Source organism: Oryctolagus cuniculus, chromosome 17 (assembly GCF_964237555.1).
Source record: "Oryctolagus cuniculus chromosome 17, mOryCun1.1, whole genome shotgun sequence".
In the NCBI taxonomy this organism is placed as follows: Eukaryota; Metazoa; Chordata; class Mammalia; order Lagomorpha; family Leporidae; genus Oryctolagus; species Oryctolagus cuniculus.
In genome coordinates this window covers 36704136-36722008 of record NC_091448.1, presented here as the reverse complement: position 1 = coordinate 36722008, position 17873 = coordinate 36704136, and the positions used below count along the sequence as shown (strand labels likewise).

Below are 17873 nucleotides of genomic sequence, written 5' to 3'. Positions count from 1 at the left end.
AGCAGGTGTCTTTTTGCAAAAATTGAGCCATTTCATTATACGTGATTTCCTCACTTCCCTCTGTCCCAGCCCAGGCAATTGGCCACCATTCTTTTTTTCTAGCTTTCTGTTGCTGCTCAGTCAGCTCTCCGCATGCCAGCCGGTTTCATTTTATATGCCTTTTAATCATACAGGACAATAGTAGGGAGTACAGTAAATGCAGAATTGTTTATAACACTTTGGTTTTTTGACACTGGATTTTAAATTGTAATGTTTTATTTTTAAAATATTTATTTATTTGAAAGAGTGACAGGGAGAGAGCTTCAGTCTGCTGGTTCACTCTCCAAATAACTGTAGTGGCTGAAGCCAGGGCTGGGCCAGACTGATACCAGAAGCCTAGAACTCCATCAAGTTTTCCCACATGAGTGGCAGGAGCCCAAATATTTGGGCCATTATTTTTTTATTTTTTTAATTTTTTTAATTTTTAATTTTTAATTTTTTTTGACAGGCAGAGTGGACAGTGAGAGAGAGAGAGACAGAGAGAAAGGTCTTCCTTGGCCGTTGGTTCACCCTCCAATGGCCGCCGCAGCTGGCGCACTGCAGACGGCGCACCGCGCTGATCCGATGGCAGGAGCCAGGTGCTTCTCCTGGTCTCCCGTGGGGTGCAGGACCCAAGCACTTGGGCCATCCTCCACTGCACTCCCGGGCTCAGCAGAGAGCTGGCCTGGAAGAGGGGCAACCGGGACAGAATCCGGCACCCCGACCAGGACTAGAACCCGGTGTGCCGGCGCTGCAAGGCGGAGGATTAGCCTAGTGAGCCGTGGCACCGGCCTTTGGGCCATTATTTGCTGTTTCCCCATGCACATTAACAGGGAGTGAGATCAGGGGCCAGTGCTGTGCCACAGCAGGTTAAAGCCCTCGCCTGAAGCACAGGCATCCCATGTGGGCACTGGTTCTAGTCCTGGCTGCTCCTCTTCTGATCCAGCTCTCTGCTGTGGTCTGGGAAAGCAGTGAAAGAAGGCCCAAGTCCTTGAGCCCCTGCACCCATGTAGGAGACCTGGAGGAAGCTCCTGGCTCCTGGCTTCGGATCAGCACAGCTCTGGCTGTTGTTGGGGAGTGAACCAGTGGATGGAAGACCTCTCTCTCTACTTTCTCTCTCTACCTCTCTCTGTAACTCTTTGAAATAAATAAATCTTTAAAAAAAAGAAATGGAGTGAGATCAAAAGCAGAACTGCTGGGACTTGAACCAGCACTCCTATATGGGATGCTGATGTTGCATATGTATCAAAATGCAAGTCCCAAAACTGTTTTTGTTTGTTTGTTTTGTTTTAACTGTCCTAAATGGTTTATTAGATATGCATTTTACGAACATTACTTGTGTTAGCAGTAACAGTGCAGTTGGAGGGTATTGTGCCTTCTCGAGGCTGCATGACGAGAACCACCAATAGTTTGAAGGAACTTGTGGCTCTTTCCAAGGCCACGACTCTTGCGGCCTACCAGTGTCAGCCCATGCCATTTCCCTCTGCTTGTGGACTGCTTTCTTTGGTGATCCACTGGGTGTGAATTTCTTTTGAAAGCTTTATGGAATGGATCAATGAGGATAACCTTAAAGAATTTGTATGCAGAATCTTCACCAGTCCAGTAAGAATTCAAGACTCAGAGCTCCTACAGTGGTTCCCAGCTGTTCCTCAGCAACATACTGAAGGCTTTTTACAAACTTTAGCTGATTGGCACCATGATGGACAGGATTGCCTAGGTTGCTTTTTAGGAAATGGGCGCTTATGGCCTCCACGGCACACACAAATCCTATATATGACATAGCATTGCTTGGCCTTGTAGCCCAGGCTGCCCCTTGTTGAGTTGGGTGGTGGGGGCACCCTGTGGAGCACGAAGAGCTGGCGGTACTGCCAGTAGTGGACCTTTAAGAGAAAGTGCATCACATATGACTGCTTTCTTCATAGCTCCTGATGTACTTGCTTTTTTAATTAATTAATTTATTTATTTATTTTTGACAGGCAGAGTGGACACTGAGAGAGAGAGACAGAGAGAAAGGTCTTCCTTTTGCCGTTGGTTTACCCTCCAATGGCCGCCGCGGCTGGTGTGCTGTGGCCGGCGCACCGCGCTGATCCGAAGGCAAGAGCCAGGTGCTTCTCCTGGTCTCCCATGGGGTGCAGGGCCCAAGCACTTGGGCCATCCTCCACTGCACTCCCTGGCCACAGCAGAGAGCTGACCTGGAAGAGGGGCAACCGGGACAGAATCCAGCGCCCCGACCGGGACTAGAACCCGGTGTGCCGGCGCCGCAAGGCGGAGGATTAGCCTAGTGAGCCGTGGCGCTGGCCAAAAGCAATATATTTTTTTAAAGATTTGTTTATTTATTTGAAAGGCTGAGTTACAAAGAAGCAGAGGCAGAGAGGGGTCTTCAGTGTGCTGGTTTGCTCCCCAAATGGCCTTGATGGCCAGAGCTGGGCTGATCTGAAGCCAGGAGCCAGGAGCTTCTTCAGGGTCTGCCACATGAGTGCAGGGGCCCAAACATTTGAGCTGTCTTCCCCATGTGGGAGACCAGGATAGAGTTCTTTGCTCCCAGCTTCAGCCTGACCTAGCCCTCACCATTGCAGCCATTTGGGGAGTAAAGCAGTGGACAGAAGATTTCTCTTTCTCTACCTGCCTTTCAAGTAAAATAAAAAATAAATCTTAAAGGAAAGCATGTGGAAGATTTTCCTCTCCAAAAAGTAAATAAATAGTTTTTTTTTTTCTTAATATTTATGTATTTATTTGAACATCAGAGTTAACATAGAGAGGAGAGGCAGAGAGAGAGGTCTTCCATCCCATGCTTCACTCCCCAGTTGGCCACAACAGCCGCAACTGCGCCAATCCGAAGCCAGGAGCCCAGGAGCTTCTTCTGGGTCTCTCACACGGGTGCAGGGGCCCAAGGACCTGGGCCATTTTTTACTGCTTTCCCAGGCCATTGCAGAGAGCTGGATCGGAAAAGGAACAGCCGGTCTCGAACCGGAAGCCATATAGGATGCCGGCGCTTCAGGCCAGGGTGTTTACCTGCTGTGCTACAGCGCCGGCCCCAAATAAAAATAGTTTTTGAGAAGAAAGTTTTGGGGCTGGTTCTGTAGAGTAGCAGGTAAAAGCACCACCTGCAATGCTGCCAACCCATATGGGCGCCGGTTCGACTCTCAGCTGTTCCATTTCCGATCCAGCTCTCTGGTATGGCTTGGGAAAACAGTAGAAGATGGCCCAAGTCCTCAGGCCCCTGCACCCTTGTGGGAGAACTCCGAGGAAGCTCCTTGCTCCTGGCTTTGGGTCAGCAAAGCTCCTTGCAGCCAATTGGAGAGTGAACCAGCGGATAGAAGACATCTCTGTCTCTCTCTCTCTCTCTCTCTGCCTCTCTCTCTCTGTGTAACTCTGACTTTCAAATAAATAAATCAATCTTAAGACAAAAACAAAACAAAGTTTCTGCTTTATTAGGAAGATTGAGGCAATTTTGCTATATTCCTGTTTTTCTTGACCTAGGAAAGATCAGTCTTTTCTCATTATAGGTTTTAAACCTTTATTGTGCTTTCCTTAGGACTTTTATTTCATTTATTATCTTTTTTCTCTCCAGTCTTGCTTTGAAGTAAGAGAATAGATAGGAAAATCATAGACAGAGGTAATGAGCTGACTCTGTATCTTAGAATGTAGAATATTTTAGAGTGACATTCTTTAGAGATGATCACCATTTTCTTTTTTTGTCATCACCTTTACATATCTTAAAGCCAGTTACTTTTCATTGCAAATACATTTAGTGTTTGACAGATATAGAATTGAAGCGTGCTGCTCCAAAAGTCAGTGTGGTAAGCAAATAACAGACTAGGGGTATGTGTTTAGTTCAAAAGTTAAGATACTGCTTGGGTTGTCCACTTCCCATATTGGAGTGCATGGATTGGAGTCCTGGTTCTGCTTTCTGTTCTAGCTTCTTGGTAATGTGCACTCTTGGGTGCAGCAGGTAAAGGCTCAAGTTTTTGGTCCTTGCCACCTATACGGGAGACTGAGATTGAGAACCAAGCTCCTAGCTTTGGGCTGGCCCAGCCCTGGCTATTGTGGGCATTTCAGGAGTGAATCGATACAAGATGCAAGATCTTTCTCTGTCTGTGTCTCTGTCAAATAAAATGGGAAAAAAAAAATAAATAAATAAAAGACTGTTACATACACCAGAATGTCTACTCATTAATATTCAGAAAACGGACAAGAAAACTACATATTATTGTCAGCTAGTCTGCCCATCTTTTCCTTGTAGATTATTCAGATTGTAGTAATAAAAGGGTTTCTGGATTAGGGAAGTTAATTAGGTTATTTTAGTGTTTTTTTTTTTTTTTTCTTAAAATTTATTTATTTGAAAGTCAGAGCTATGCAGAAAGTCTTCTATCTGCTGGTTCACACCCTAAATGGTCGCAATGGCTGGAGCTGCACCATTCCAAAGCCAGGAGCCAGGAGCTTCCTCCAGGTCTCCCACTCAGGTGCAGGGGCCCAAGGACTTGGGCCATCTTCTACTGCTTTCCCAGGCCATACCAGAGAGCTGGATTGGATGTGGAGCAGCTGGGACTTGAACTGGTGCCCATATGAAATGCCGGCAATGCAGGTGGTGGCTTTACCTGTAACACCATAGCATCTGCCCCTATTTTAATGTTACGCATTGTTTGAGTCTTGGAAATTTGCTTTCTTAAGTTCTGTTGGAGCCGGCGCCACAGCTCAATAGGCTAATCCTCCGCCTTGTGGCGCCGGCACACCGGGTTCTCGTCCTGGTCGGGGCACCGGATTCTGTCCCGGTTGCCCCTCCTCCAGGCCAGCTCTCTGCTGTGGCCCGGGAGTGCAGTGGAGGATGGCCCAAGTGCTTGGGTCCTGCACCCCATGGGAGACCAGGATAAGTACCTGGCTCCTGCCATCGGATCAGCGCGGTGCGCTTGCCGCGGCGGCCATTGGAGGGTGGACCAACGGCAAAGGAAGACCTTTCTCTCTGTCTCTCTCTCCACTGTCCACTCTGCCTGTCAAAAAGAAAAAAAAAAAGTTCTGTTGGATGGCTATAATGTCAAGTAAACCCTTTTCTTTAATATGTGCTTTGCTGCTCTTCCTCTGCAGTATCCCTTTTGGAGGAACATTTCCTTCCTATTGACTCTTTCAAAAATATTTCAGATAAACTATCATTAAATTAATATCAGTTTTTTTGTGTGTTTGTCCCATTTTAGTCATGCCAGATACAAGTTGAGAGATCATTTCTATTATTTTTTTTTGCCAAGATTTTATGCACGCTATAGTGTACTTGCTATTATAGAGAATTTCTACTAAGATTTTCTTATTCTTCAACTTCCAAATAAACATCTCTATTGCTAATCTGTTTCCCAAAATTAATCTCAGGCTAAAATTATTTGTGTGTAGAAATTTATATTTTGATATTTCCTGTCAATTCCTGGAATCACAAGTATTAAAACTAACATTGTTTTGTGTTTTTCCAATTTCCAATGAAACCTTCAGAACTACATAAACTTTCCTTTTCAGTTTCTTTTATACTACTATGTAATCTCTCTCCATTTTTGTAAGTTCTTTCTCATTTTTTTATTCAAGTCATTTTTTCTCACATGGTATCTATTCATTTTTCTTATTTTTATTTGATGTTGATTGGCCTATTTCAGTAAATTTTTAAAGATTTACTTACTTATTTGAAAGGCAGAGTTACAGAGAAGCAGAGGCCAAGAGAGAGAGAGGAAGAGAAAGAGGTTGTCCATTTGTTGGTTCACTCCTGAATTGGTTTCAATGGCCAGAGCTGCAACGATCCAAAGCCAGGATCCAAGAGCTTTTTTTTTTTTTTTTTTAAGATTTTATTTATTTGAGAGGTAGAGTTACAGACAGTGAGGGGGAGAGACAGAGAGAAAGGTCTTCCTTCCATTGGTTCACTCTCCAAATGACCGCAAAGGCCGGAATGTGCTGATCTGAAGCCAGGAGCTTCTTCCAGGTGTCCTAAATGGATGCAGAACTTGGGCCATCTTCTACTGCTTTCCCAAGCCATAGCAGAGAGCTGGACTGGAAGTGAAGTAGCCAAGACTTGAACTGGTGCCCTTAAAGGTTGCCAGCACTGCAAGTGGTGGCATTACCTGCTACACCACAGTGTCAACCCCTGTCCTACTTCAGAAATCTCCAAATTCTCCTCATCTGAACAGAAACTTTGGCTTATGCATCTTTGGATGTGAATAGATAAGTCATGGATTATTATAATATAATCTTAGGATATTAACACCCTGAGCTACCTTAGTTGTTGTGTTTTAATCATAGTATTTTTACGAACTTTTTATTTTTTAGTGTAATGAACAAGTCTGGAGTGAATCGTGTAGTTTGGAAACGACCTCGGCTTACTCACAACGGACCTGTTAGAAGGAGCACAGTTATTGACCAGATTCCTTTTCTGGCAGTAGCAAGAGCACTTGGTAAGTAGAATTTAACATTTGGTGAAAACATTGGATTTTCTATACTATATGGAAGGGACTGAGGTCTAATCCCTTATTAGGCATATGATAAGGGTAGATGTATGATAATTAAATATACTGAAACCTAATTGAAGGGTGGATGTATAATTCAGCTTTTGGGGCATCTGCATCCCAGGTGGAGTGCCCTGTGTTCAAGTCTTTTTTAGTCTTTTTTTTTTTTTTTTTCTTTTTAAGTTTTATTTATTGAAAGGCAGTGATACAGAGAGGCAGAGGCAGAGAGAGATCTTCCATCTGCTGGTTCACTCTCCAAATGGCCACAATGGCTGGGTATATCTGAAGCCAAGAGCTTCTTCCTGGTCTCCCACACGGGTGTGGGGCCTCAAGGGCTTTGGCCATCTTCTGCTTTTCCAGGCCATAGCAGAGAGCTGGAGTAGAAGTGGAGCAGCCAGGTCTTGAACTGGCACCCAAATGGGATGCCTGCACTGCAGGCAGCAGCTTTCTGCGCTACACCACAGTATTGGCCCTGTGTTCAAGGCTTGACTCTTCTTCCAGTTCCAGCTTCCTGCTAATGTACCTTCACCCTGGGAGGCAATGGGTGACAGCCCATAAGTTCATTCTCTATGATCCATGTGGAGGTCTCAGATTGAGTTCCTGGGTCCTGTCTTAGGCCTGTCCTAGTTCCAGCTGTTGTGGGCATTTGGGGAGTGAATCAGTGGTTGGAGGATATTTACCTGTTTCTCTCTCTCTCTCTGATTCTGCCCTTCAAATGAATAAAAATAAACGACTACTGTTAAGAGAACCTAGTGTGGAAGGATAAGGTATTGTTTTATTTCCACATATTCTTTGATTGTGGCATATTCTGTGTTTGGCTGACTTCTAAGGGAAGCATGGGTTGAGCGTTTGGCACATTGGTTGATACTGCTCCAAAAGTCTGGGTCCTAGGTGGAAGTGCCTGGGTTTGAGTCTTGGCTCTATTTCTTCTTCTTCTTCTTCTTTTTTTTTTTTTTTTTAAGATTTTATTTATTTATTTGGGAGGTAGAGTTAAGACAGTGAGGGGGAGAGACAGAGAAAAAGGTCTTCCTTCCGTTGGTTCACTCTCCAAATGGCCGCAAAGGCCGGAATGCGCCGATCTGAAACCAGGAGCCAGGTCCTTCTTCCTGGTCTCCCAGGGGGGTGCAGGGGCCCAAGGACTTGTGCCATCTTCTACTGCTCTCCCAGGCCATAGCAGAAAGTTGGATTGGAAGAGAAGCAGCTGAGACTAGAACTGGTGCCCATATGGGATGCTGGTGCTGCAAGCGGAGGATTAACCTACTCTGCCTCGGCACTGGCCCCTTCTGAATCCAGTTTTCCTGCTGATGGGCATCCTAGGCAAGCAACAGGTGATGACTCATGTATGTAGGTCCCTGCTACCCATGTGATCGACTTGTATTGAGCTCTGGCTGTTGCGGCTATTTGTGTGGATGGAAGACTTCTCTTTCTTTCTTTCTTTCTTTCTTTCTTTCTTTCTTTCTTTCTTTCTTTCTTTCTTTCTTTCTCTCTCTCTCTCTCTCTCTCTCTCTCTCTCTCTCTCTTCTTTTTTTTCTTTTTGGCAGGTAGAGTTATAGATAGAGAGAAAGGTCTTCCTTCCGTTGGTTCACCCCCCAAATGGCAGCCATGGCTGGCGCACTGTGCCAATCTGAAGCCAGGAGCCAGGTGCTTCCTCCTGGTCTCCCATGTGGGTGCAGGGCCCAAGCACTTGGGCCATCCTCCACTGTCCTCCTGGGCCACAGCAGAGAGCTGGACTGGAAGAGGAGCACCCAGGACTAGAACCCAGGGAAGACTTCTTTTTCTCTCTCTGCCTCTGCCTCTCTAACTCTGCCTTTCCAATACATAAATAAATCTTAAAAAAAAAAAAAGTATTTAAAAAAAGTCCTTCCCTACTTCAACCTTTAGTATTCCTCCTAAGAGCCTTTAAGCATTTTTTTCTTTAATTAGCAGAATCGATTGTCCTTGACTAAATACAAAACAGTTCTTACTACCTGGTGTTGAAATGAAGGCCAAGTAGAGAATTACAACAATTGAAATACCTTATCATGGCTGTGCTAAATGGGAGTAATTTTTTGAAGAAAGTTGCTTTAAGGAAGCCCCAGTCTGTTCCTTATCCCCTCATTCTGCTTATTTGTTTGTTTGTTTGAAAGACAGAGAAGCAGAGACAGATCTTCTAACCACTGATTCACTCCCCAAATTGCTGCAGTGGCTGGACTTGGGCTGATCTGAAGCAGGAGTCTGGAGCTTCTTCTGGATCTCCCACGCAGATTCTGGGACCCAAACACTTGGGAAATCTTCCACTGCTTTCCCAGGCTATCAGCAGAGAGCTGGATCAAAAGTGGAGCAGTTGAGTCTTAAACCAGCACCCATATGGGATGCTGGCATTGCAAGTGGTGGCTTTACCCACTGTACCACAGCGCCAGGCACCCCCAACTTCTTTCATCTACAGATGTTTGAGAACAGATTTGATGTTTGGCATTAGGCTTTGGAAATAGAATACAGATTCACTCTGTGTTCTAATGGAATACAACCATGTAGGCAACACAAAGAATAAAAGTAAACTCATATAAATAATTACAGTTTAGGAAATACCATGAAAGAAATAGGGTGCTGTGAGAAAGAATAATTGAGAAGAGAGTAGTTATTTTAGAGTTTGGTGAAAATGTCCCTCTTAGCTGAAATTGTAAGTCTGGTAAGGAGCAACTCTTGTGAAGAGCCTATGGAAGAAGATTATTTCAGGTGTAGATCCAGAAGTGGAAAAGAGCTCAGCATATTCTAGTAATTGTCAAAAGACTAGAGTTGGTGAGGTAAATGTGGGCCGTATCATAGCAGATATTTACATTCTGGTCTGTTTTTGGTCAGAAGCATTTAGAGATATTAAGCTAAGGAATAACATCGTCTGATTTTTTTTTTTTTTTAATGGGACATACTTTTTTTTTTTTTTTTTAGCAATGTTTTTAAAGACTTATTTATTTACTTGAAAGTCAGAGTTACACAGAGAGAGAAGGAGAGGCAGACAGAGAGTGAGAGAGAGCTTCATTTGTGGGTTCACTCCCCAGTTGGCCACAATGGCTGGAGCTGTGCCGATCTGAAGCCAGGAGCTTCTTCTGGGTGTCCTATGTGGGTGCAGGGTCCCAAGGACATGAGCCATCCTTCTACTGCTTTCCCAGGCTATAGCAGAGAGCTGGGTTGGAAGTGGAGCAGCCATGTCTCGAACTGGCGCCAATATGGGATGCCATAGTGCCAGCCCTGTCTGATAGGCCTTTTAAAAAGATGATGCTTGGTGGTTATTTTGCCTAAAACTAAGACACCAGGTAAGACATAGCATTCTATACCACAGTGCCTGGGTTTGAGTCCCAGCTCCACTCTAATTCCAGTTTTCTGCTAGTGAGGATCCTGGGAGGCAGCAAGGGAAGAACTTGAGTAGTTGGGTCCCTGCCACTCGTGAGACACCTGGATTGAATTCCCAGCTCCTAGCTTCAGTTTGGCTCAGCTGTAGGTGTTTCAGGTATTCAGCCAGAGGTGCGCCAATCCGAGCCAGGAGCTTCTTTCAGGTCTCCTATGCCGGTACAGGGCCCAAAGACTATGGGCCATCCTCTACTGCTTTCCTGCTTTCCCAAGCCAGGGAAGAGAGCTGGATTGAAAGTGGAGCAGCTGGGACTCGAACCAGCCCCCATATGGGATGCCAGCACTGCAGATGGTACCTGCTATGCCACAGCACTTGCCCCAAGATCTCACTTCTTAATATTGTTAAAATTGCAATGAAATTTCACTGTGAGTTTTAGAAAGTGCACAAACTTCAAACTATGACAGATTATCTACCTCACAAGATGACTTAATACTGTATCAAGTACTTAGAATAATAACTATCATATAATATGCTACAAATATTGATATTTATTGAAGTAGGACAGTGATAAGATTCTGTTGCTTTTTTCTTTTTTTTTAGATTTTTTTTGTTTTTATTTTATTGAGTTGAAAGGCAGAGCTACAGAAAGAGATCTTCCATCCACAGGTTCACTCTGTCTGCAATGGTTGGTGATTAGCCAGGGTGAATCCAGGAGCCCAGAACTTCATCTTGGTGTTACCATGTGGGCAGTAGGGGGCTCAAGCACTTGGGCCAGCCTCTGCTGCTTCCCCAGGCACATTAGCATGAAGCTGGATCCGAAGTGGAGCAGTCAAGACTTGAACTGGCACCCATATGGGATGCCAGCGTTGCAGATGGCAACTTAACTTGCTGTGTTGTGACACCAGCTGCTCAGTTTTTTACAGGATCTTTTTATTTTTTTTAAATCAGGTAGAGTTACACACAGTGAGAGAGAGACAGAGGGAATGTTCTTCCTGCTGTTGGTTCACCCCCCAAATGGCCGCTACGGCTGGTGCTACACTGATCCAAAGCCTGGAGCCAGGTGCTTCTTCCTGGTCTCATATGCGGGTTCAGGGGCCCAAGCACTTGGGTGATCCTCCACTGTCCTACCGAGCCACAGTGGAGAGCTGGACTCAAAGAGGAGCAACCGAGACTAGAACCCCGTGCCCATATGGGATGCCAGCGCCGCAGGTGGAGGATTAGTACAGGATGGTTTTGACTGATACATAGCTAAGATTGTAAGAAAATAAAATTGAGGATAAGGATACCATTAAGAGTCCTACTGAACTATTCTAGGCACTTACTTTTTTTAAATTTTTTTTTTGTAGAAACAAGGCTATTTTAAGTTGTTCTGATGATTCCCAGTAGATAACCCTTTGTATCTGCAGATTGAAAATATCCAGAAAAAAAATTTTTTAGAAGATTTATTTATTTATTTATTTGAAAGGCTAGAGTTAGAGAGGGAGACAGAGAGGTCTTCCATCCTCTGGTTCACTTTCTAATGCTGGGCCAGACTGAAGCCAGGAGCTTCTTCTAGGTCTCTCCCATGTGGGTGCAGGGGCCCAAGGACTTGGGCCATCCACAACTGCTTTCTAGACTAATTAGCAGGGAGTTGGATCAGAAGTGGCACAGCTGGGACTCAAACAAGCCCATTTATGTGATGCTGTCATTGCAGGCCATGGCTTAACCTGGCTACACCACAGTGCCAGCCCTGAAAAAATGCTTTATCAAATTTATACAGACTTTTTTTTTCTTTTAAAGATTTTTTTTGACGGAGTTAGACAGTGAGAGAGAGAGAGAGACAGAGAGAAAGGTTTTCCTTCCGTTGGTTCACCCTCCAAATGGCTGGCATGCTGTGCCCATCTGAAGCCAGGAGTCAGGTGCTTCCTCCTGGTCTCCCATGCGGGTGCAGGCGCCCAAGCACTTGGGCCATCCTCCACTGCCCTCCTGGGCCATAGCAGAGAGCTGGACTGGAAGAGGAGCAACAGAACCCGGCGGCCCAACTGGGACTAGAACCCGAGGTACCAGCACCACAGGTGGAGGATTAACCAAGTGAGCCGTGGTACCAGCCAAAGATTTTTTTTTTTTAATTGGAAAATCAGTGTTAGAGAGAGAGATCGTCCGTCTGCTGGTTCATTTCCCATATGGCCACAACAACTGGGGCTGGGCCAGGCCAAAGCCATGAACTAGGAGCTTCTTCCAGATCTCCCATGTGGGTGGCAGGGGCCCAAGCACTTGGGCCATCTTCTGCTGCCTTTCCCAGGCCATTAGCAGGGAGCTGGATTAGAGGTGGAGCAACCTGGTTATGAACCAGCCTCCATATGGGATGGTGGCATTGCATGCAGCGATAACGCTGGCCACCATATACAGACTTTTTTGTTTCATTATTCCCTAACAATAATGTATAGTAGGGGCCAGTGCTGTGGTATAGCAGGTGAAGCCACCACCTGCAGTGCTGGCATCCCATATGGGCGCCCGTTCTAGTCCCGGCTGCTCCTCTTCCAATCTAGCTCTCTGTTATGGCCTGGCAGGGCAGTGGAGGATGGCTCAAGTCCTTGGGCCCCTGCATATGCACGGGAGACCTGAAAGAACCTCCTGGCTCCTGGCTTTGGACCGGTGCGGTTCTGGCAGTTGTGGCCAGTTGGGGAGTGAGGCAGTGAATGGAAGACACCTCTCTCTCTCTCTCTCTGCCTCTGCCTCTCCATCACTCTGTGTAGCTCAGACTTTTAGATAAATAAATAAATCTATAAAAAAAACTATGTTGAGATAAAGAAATTTAAAAAAAAAATAATGTATAGTAACTCTTTAGATAGTATTTATGTTTATTAAGTGTTATAACTATGGATGATTTAAAGTATTTAGAATGTTGTGCCTAGGTTATATACAAATATTATGTCATTTTATATTATGTCATTTTATATAAAGAACTTGAGTTTCCATGCATTTTCGGATCTGTGGTCGGTCCTGGAACCACTCCCCCTTGGATACTGAGGGACAGTTGCATAAGCATGTGATAACAATTTTCCAGTTGTTAGCAAGGAACAACATAGGGAAGATGATAGTCAGCTCTTGCTTAGGTTTCAGATAGGTGGTATGTTTCAGATTGACTACTCCCATTTGTAATGTTTGTATACTGAAAGAGGGCAGGAGATTCCAGGAACTAATATCACTGAAATAGAGGGCTTTTTTTTTTTTTTTAAAGATTTATTTATTTGAAAGAGTTACACACAGAGAGAGAAGGAGAGGCAGAGAGAGAGAGAGAGGTCTTCTATCCGCTGGTTCACTCCCCAGTTGGCTGCAACTGCCGGAGCTGTGCTGATCAGGAGCCAGGAGCTTTTTCCGGCTCTCCCACATGGGTGCAGGGGCCCAAGGACTTACACTATCTTCTGCTGCTTTCCCAGGCCATACCAGAGAGCTGGATCAGAAATGGAGCAGCTGGGACTCAAACTGGTGCCCATATGGGATGCTGGCACTCCAGGTGGCAGCTTTACCTACTACACCTCAGCGCCGGCCCCTAGAGGGTATTTTTTAGGGGAACTTAATGGGCTGAAGGCAAAATCTTACTGTAGATTCAAAAGTAAGGTGAACCTTCAGTTTAGAGAGTAGATGCTAGGTTATTTTGTGTGTGAGTGTGTATGCCAAGCATTTCAAGAGATCCTTGAAACCCTTAAGTGATTTTGCAGGAGAAGAAGGGAAGGGCTTCTAGAGAGATGGGAAAAAATCAGCTGGTTTTTCTGGTTCATATGTTACTTCTCAGTAGTCCACGTATACCATAGTCTAGTGATAGTTTCTCTGGGTTTCTTCCTCACTTCCACCTCTTTACCATATAGATATAGAAAGTAGTAAAGCAAAGAAGGTAACATGTCAATAGTTGAATTTGGAAAGGGAGTATATAGTTGTTCTTAGTCTTATGTAATTTTTTATTAGAAATTTTATTATATAACAGGCAAAGAAAAATACAGAGAAATAATTCAACCCCTGCTTGAATGTATTCAATAATCTTTTTTTTATTATTATTATTATTTTTTTAATTTTTTTGACAGGCAGAGTGGACAGTGAGAGAGAGAGACAGAGAGAAAGGTCTTCCTTTGCCATTGGTTCACCCTCCAATGGCCACCACAGCCAGCGTACCGCGCTGATCCGATGGCAGGAGCCAGGTACTTATCCTGGTCTCCCATGGGGTGCAGGGCCCAAGTACTTGGGCCATCCTCCACTGCACTCCCTGGCCACAGCAGAGAGCTGGCCTGGAAGAGGGGCAACCGGGAAAGAATCCGGAGCCCTGACCGGGACTAGAACCCGGTGTGCCGGCGCTGCAAGGCGGAGGATTAGCCTAGTGAGCCGCGGCGCCAGCCTGTATTCAATAATCTTAATGTTTCAAGGTACACACTCTTAAGTTATTGACTACTGTTTTTATTGTGAGTTAAAGATCTGCCTTCTACGCTGGTTTTGGGGCACCCTGGGTTAAGCCATAGCTTACAACACATTGACACAGAAATCCCATAATGTATCTGGTAGCTGGTTTGAGTCCCAGCCACTCTGCTTCCAGTCTAGCTCCTTGCTAATGGGCCTGAGAAAGCAATGGAAGATGGCCCAAGTACTTGGGCCTCTGCCACCCATGAGGAAGACCCCAATGGCCTGAGCCAGCCCTGGTCGTTCTGGCGTTTTGGGGAGTAGAGCAGCTGCTGGAAAGTCTTTGTTTCTATTTCTCCTTCTCTGTTACTTTGCTTTTCAAATAAATAAACCCTTTTTTAGAAAATCTGTCATCATGATTCAGATATTATTCTTAGTTTGATTTGCTGAAGTGAAAACAGGGAAGTGTGTTTATTTTACCTATTGCACAGTGACATTTACGTATTTAAAATTGGGTGACATGTTTCTTTAGTCTTTCCTATAGCTAGAATGCTAATTTCAGATCCTTCATCCTACTTGTCATGTCACTGTAGTTATTTAATAAACGTGGTTACAGAATTGAGTACACCCTACAGATACAGTCCAACTAGTTTGAAGTACAAACGAAATGTTTAGTTCTGTTACCTGAGCATTGTGCTTCTACTAATGAAATCCTGAAATCCTGTCATTAGCTCTCAATATTTTTATCACAGTATTGGCTCATTAAGCTCAGGTCTCCAGATATTTTTCTTTTGAATTGCTACGAGGTCATTTCTCTGTTACATACTTTTTTTTTTTTTTTTTTTTTTTTATTGGAGGGGTACAAGGGTAAGGTCTGGACACTAGAAAATAACAGCATTCGATGAATTCGGAGTTTGGGAGTTTAGATAATTGCTCTCCCCTCTTAAATGTTCATATATAGGGAGCTTGGTCCCCAGGGTGGTAGTGTTCGGAGTCCGAGTGGGCTCCTGGGAAGTCTTTAGGTCACTGGGGGGTCCTGCCTTCAGAAGAGAATAAGGTATTTTGTGTGGGACAATGGATAGTTCTTGTGAGAGGGTTGTTTAGAGCCTGAGCCTGGCCCCAACCGATTTTTTGTTTTGAAATGTGATCTCATACTCTTGCATGTGCTCTTCACTGATGCTGACCTTGTGCCCTTAAATCTCCTAAATAAATAAAGAGCTAAATAAGCCTCTTTACTTTGTAAAGTTATCCTGCCTTAGGTATGTTGTTGTAGTAATGCAGAAACAAGTAATACACGTTCCTTGTAGTGTACCTTTTGTGTAAATAGTTTGGAATTTATTAGAAGGGAGAGATCTTGATTTACATGATGCTGTTTCTTCCTTAGCTTATTTAACATTTATAACTCCTTGGGGAAAGAAATAGAGTATTTTTATATTATACAAAATGCTTGAAAGTTCTTAGGCAGCAGGATATTAACACTGTCTTAAAGTGTCTTTTCACAGAACAATAGCAGGCAGTAGTGAAGCCAGGCAACAAGTGGGTGATCAAAATTAACCTCACCTAAAGAGTGATAGTTGGACAATATGTACCTTCAGATGTGCGACACACAGAGGACACAATATCTCCTTTGTAGTGTTCTTGCCCAAAATACATGACTTTTGGGACAGAGGAATTGAGGACAGTGGTTGACACACCCACATCCCACGTTGGAATACCTGGATTTGAATCCTTGCTCTACCTGATGACTCAGCTTCCTTCTGATGTACATCCTAAGAGTCATTGGGTGACAGCACAAGTACTTGAATTACTGCCACCCATATTGGAGACCTGGATTGAGTCCCTAGCCCCAGCTGTTTTTGACATTTGAGGAAGTGAGCCAGTGGATGAAATATTTCCATCTGTGTTGTTGTCTCTTTTTCTGCCTTTCAAATAAAATGAAAACAACAAAAGTCAGAATACATAACCTCAGTCCAGATTGAAGGAGTCTGAAGAAATGTTAACAAGTATATCCTGTTCCTGACCCCAGACTGTATCCAGTAAGGGATGTTATTAGGACACCTGATAATTTGGAATGGGGATAGTGGAAGTAGATGAATTGAAAATTGATGAAGCTAATACTTATTTTGGTTATGTAGGAGAATATATATACATATGTATTTAAGATTTATTTGAAAGGCAAGGCAAAGAGAGAGAGGTCTTCCATCTGCTGGTTCACTCCTGAAATGGTCACAGTGACCAGAGCTAAGCTGATTCAAAGCCAGGAGTCTGGAGCTTCTTCCAGGTCTCCTATGTGGGCTCAAGGGCCCAAGGACTTGGGCCATCCTCTGCTGCTTTACCAGGCCATAGCAGAGAGCTTATTGGAAGTGGAGCAACTGGGACTTGAACAGACACCCATATGGGGTGCTGGCACTGCAGGTGGAGGCTTTACCTGCTATGCCACAGTGCCAGCCCCAAGAGAATATCTTTAGTCTCAGAAAATGCACATTGAGTGGGGCCAACGTTGCGGCGTGGCAGGTAAAGTTGCTGCCTGTAATGCTGGCATACTATATGGGTGCCCGTTTGTGTCCCAGCTGCTCCACTTCGAACCAGCTTCCTGGGAAAAAGCAGGGGAAGATGGCCCTATTAATACTTGGGCCCAGGTCCGGTACTGTGGCGCTGCGCGTTAATGCCCTGGCCTGAAGCACTGGCATCCCATATGGGCACTGGTTCTAGTCCCGGCTGCTCCTCTTCTGATCCAGCTCTCTGCTATGGCCAGGGAAAGCAAGTCCTTGGACCCCTGCACCCGTGTGGGAGACACAAGAAGTTCCTGGCTCCTGGCTTCGAATCGGCGCAGCTCCGGCCGTTGCGGCCATCTGGGGAGTGAACCAGCAGATGGAAGACCTCTCTCTCTGTCTTTCCCCTCTCTCTGTAACTCTGTCTTTCAAGTAATAAATAAAATAAATCTTAAAAAAAAAAAAAAAATACTTGGGCCCTTTCTACTCATGTGGAACACCTGAATAAAGCTCTTGGCTCCTGGCTTTGGCCTGGCTCAGCCCTGGTCATTGTAGCCATCTGGGGAACCAACAGATGGAAAATCTTTTTCTCTCTCTAACTCTAACTTTCAAAATAGATAAAACAAATCTTAAAAAATAAACAAACAAAATATACATTGAGGAACTTAGGGCTAAAGGTATTTAACACCAGGTGTTTTTCATCTTATTTCTATTATTTTAAAAAATGGTTACTTACTGTTTTATTATTTGAAAGGCAGTTGTTTCTTGTCTGCTGGATCATCCCCAAATGCCCAACAACAGCTAAAGTTGAAGGCAGAAGCCACAAACTCAATCTAGGTCACCCAAGTAGGTGGTAGGTTCCAAACTACTTGAGCCATCACCTACTGCCTCCCCTGGGGCACATGAACACGAAGCTGAACAGAAAACAGAACAGAGCCAGTACTTGAATCCAGGCACTCTGATACTGGATGTGGGTGTCCCAAGCAGTATAGTAACTACTTCACCAAATTGTTGCCCCTTCTATTTTTGCAACATTTTAGACATTTGAAATTATTTCAGAAACTTATTTGAAAGTTAGACTAACATTAATAGCATGAAATTTTATTAAGCTACCAGTCTGAGATTCAGAGCATTACTATTTGGAATATTTATGCTTTCACAGTAGCATTACATATGAAAAACTAGGGATTTTTTTAG

At 44.4% G+C, this 17873-nt stretch overlaps 1 protein-coding gene and 1 pseudogene across 1 annotated transcript in view; one reads left to right on the top strand and one right to left on the bottom strand.

The window, feature by feature from the left end:
- The window catches only part of PPM1D (protein phosphatase, Mg2+/Mn2+ dependent 1D), a 75633-nt gene that overhangs the window by 28183 nt on the left and 29577 nt on the right, over positions 1-17873 (top strand). Inside the window, exon 3 of the mRNA XM_008271185.4 lies at positions 6316-6440. Within this exon, the coding sequence (XP_008269407.4) occupies positions 6316-6440 (125 nt within the window). The remainder of the gene's footprint in view (positions 1-6315; positions 6441-17873) is intronic.
- Positions 1360-4658, bottom strand: LOC127484497 (large ribosomal subunit protein eL15-like; annotated as a pseudogene).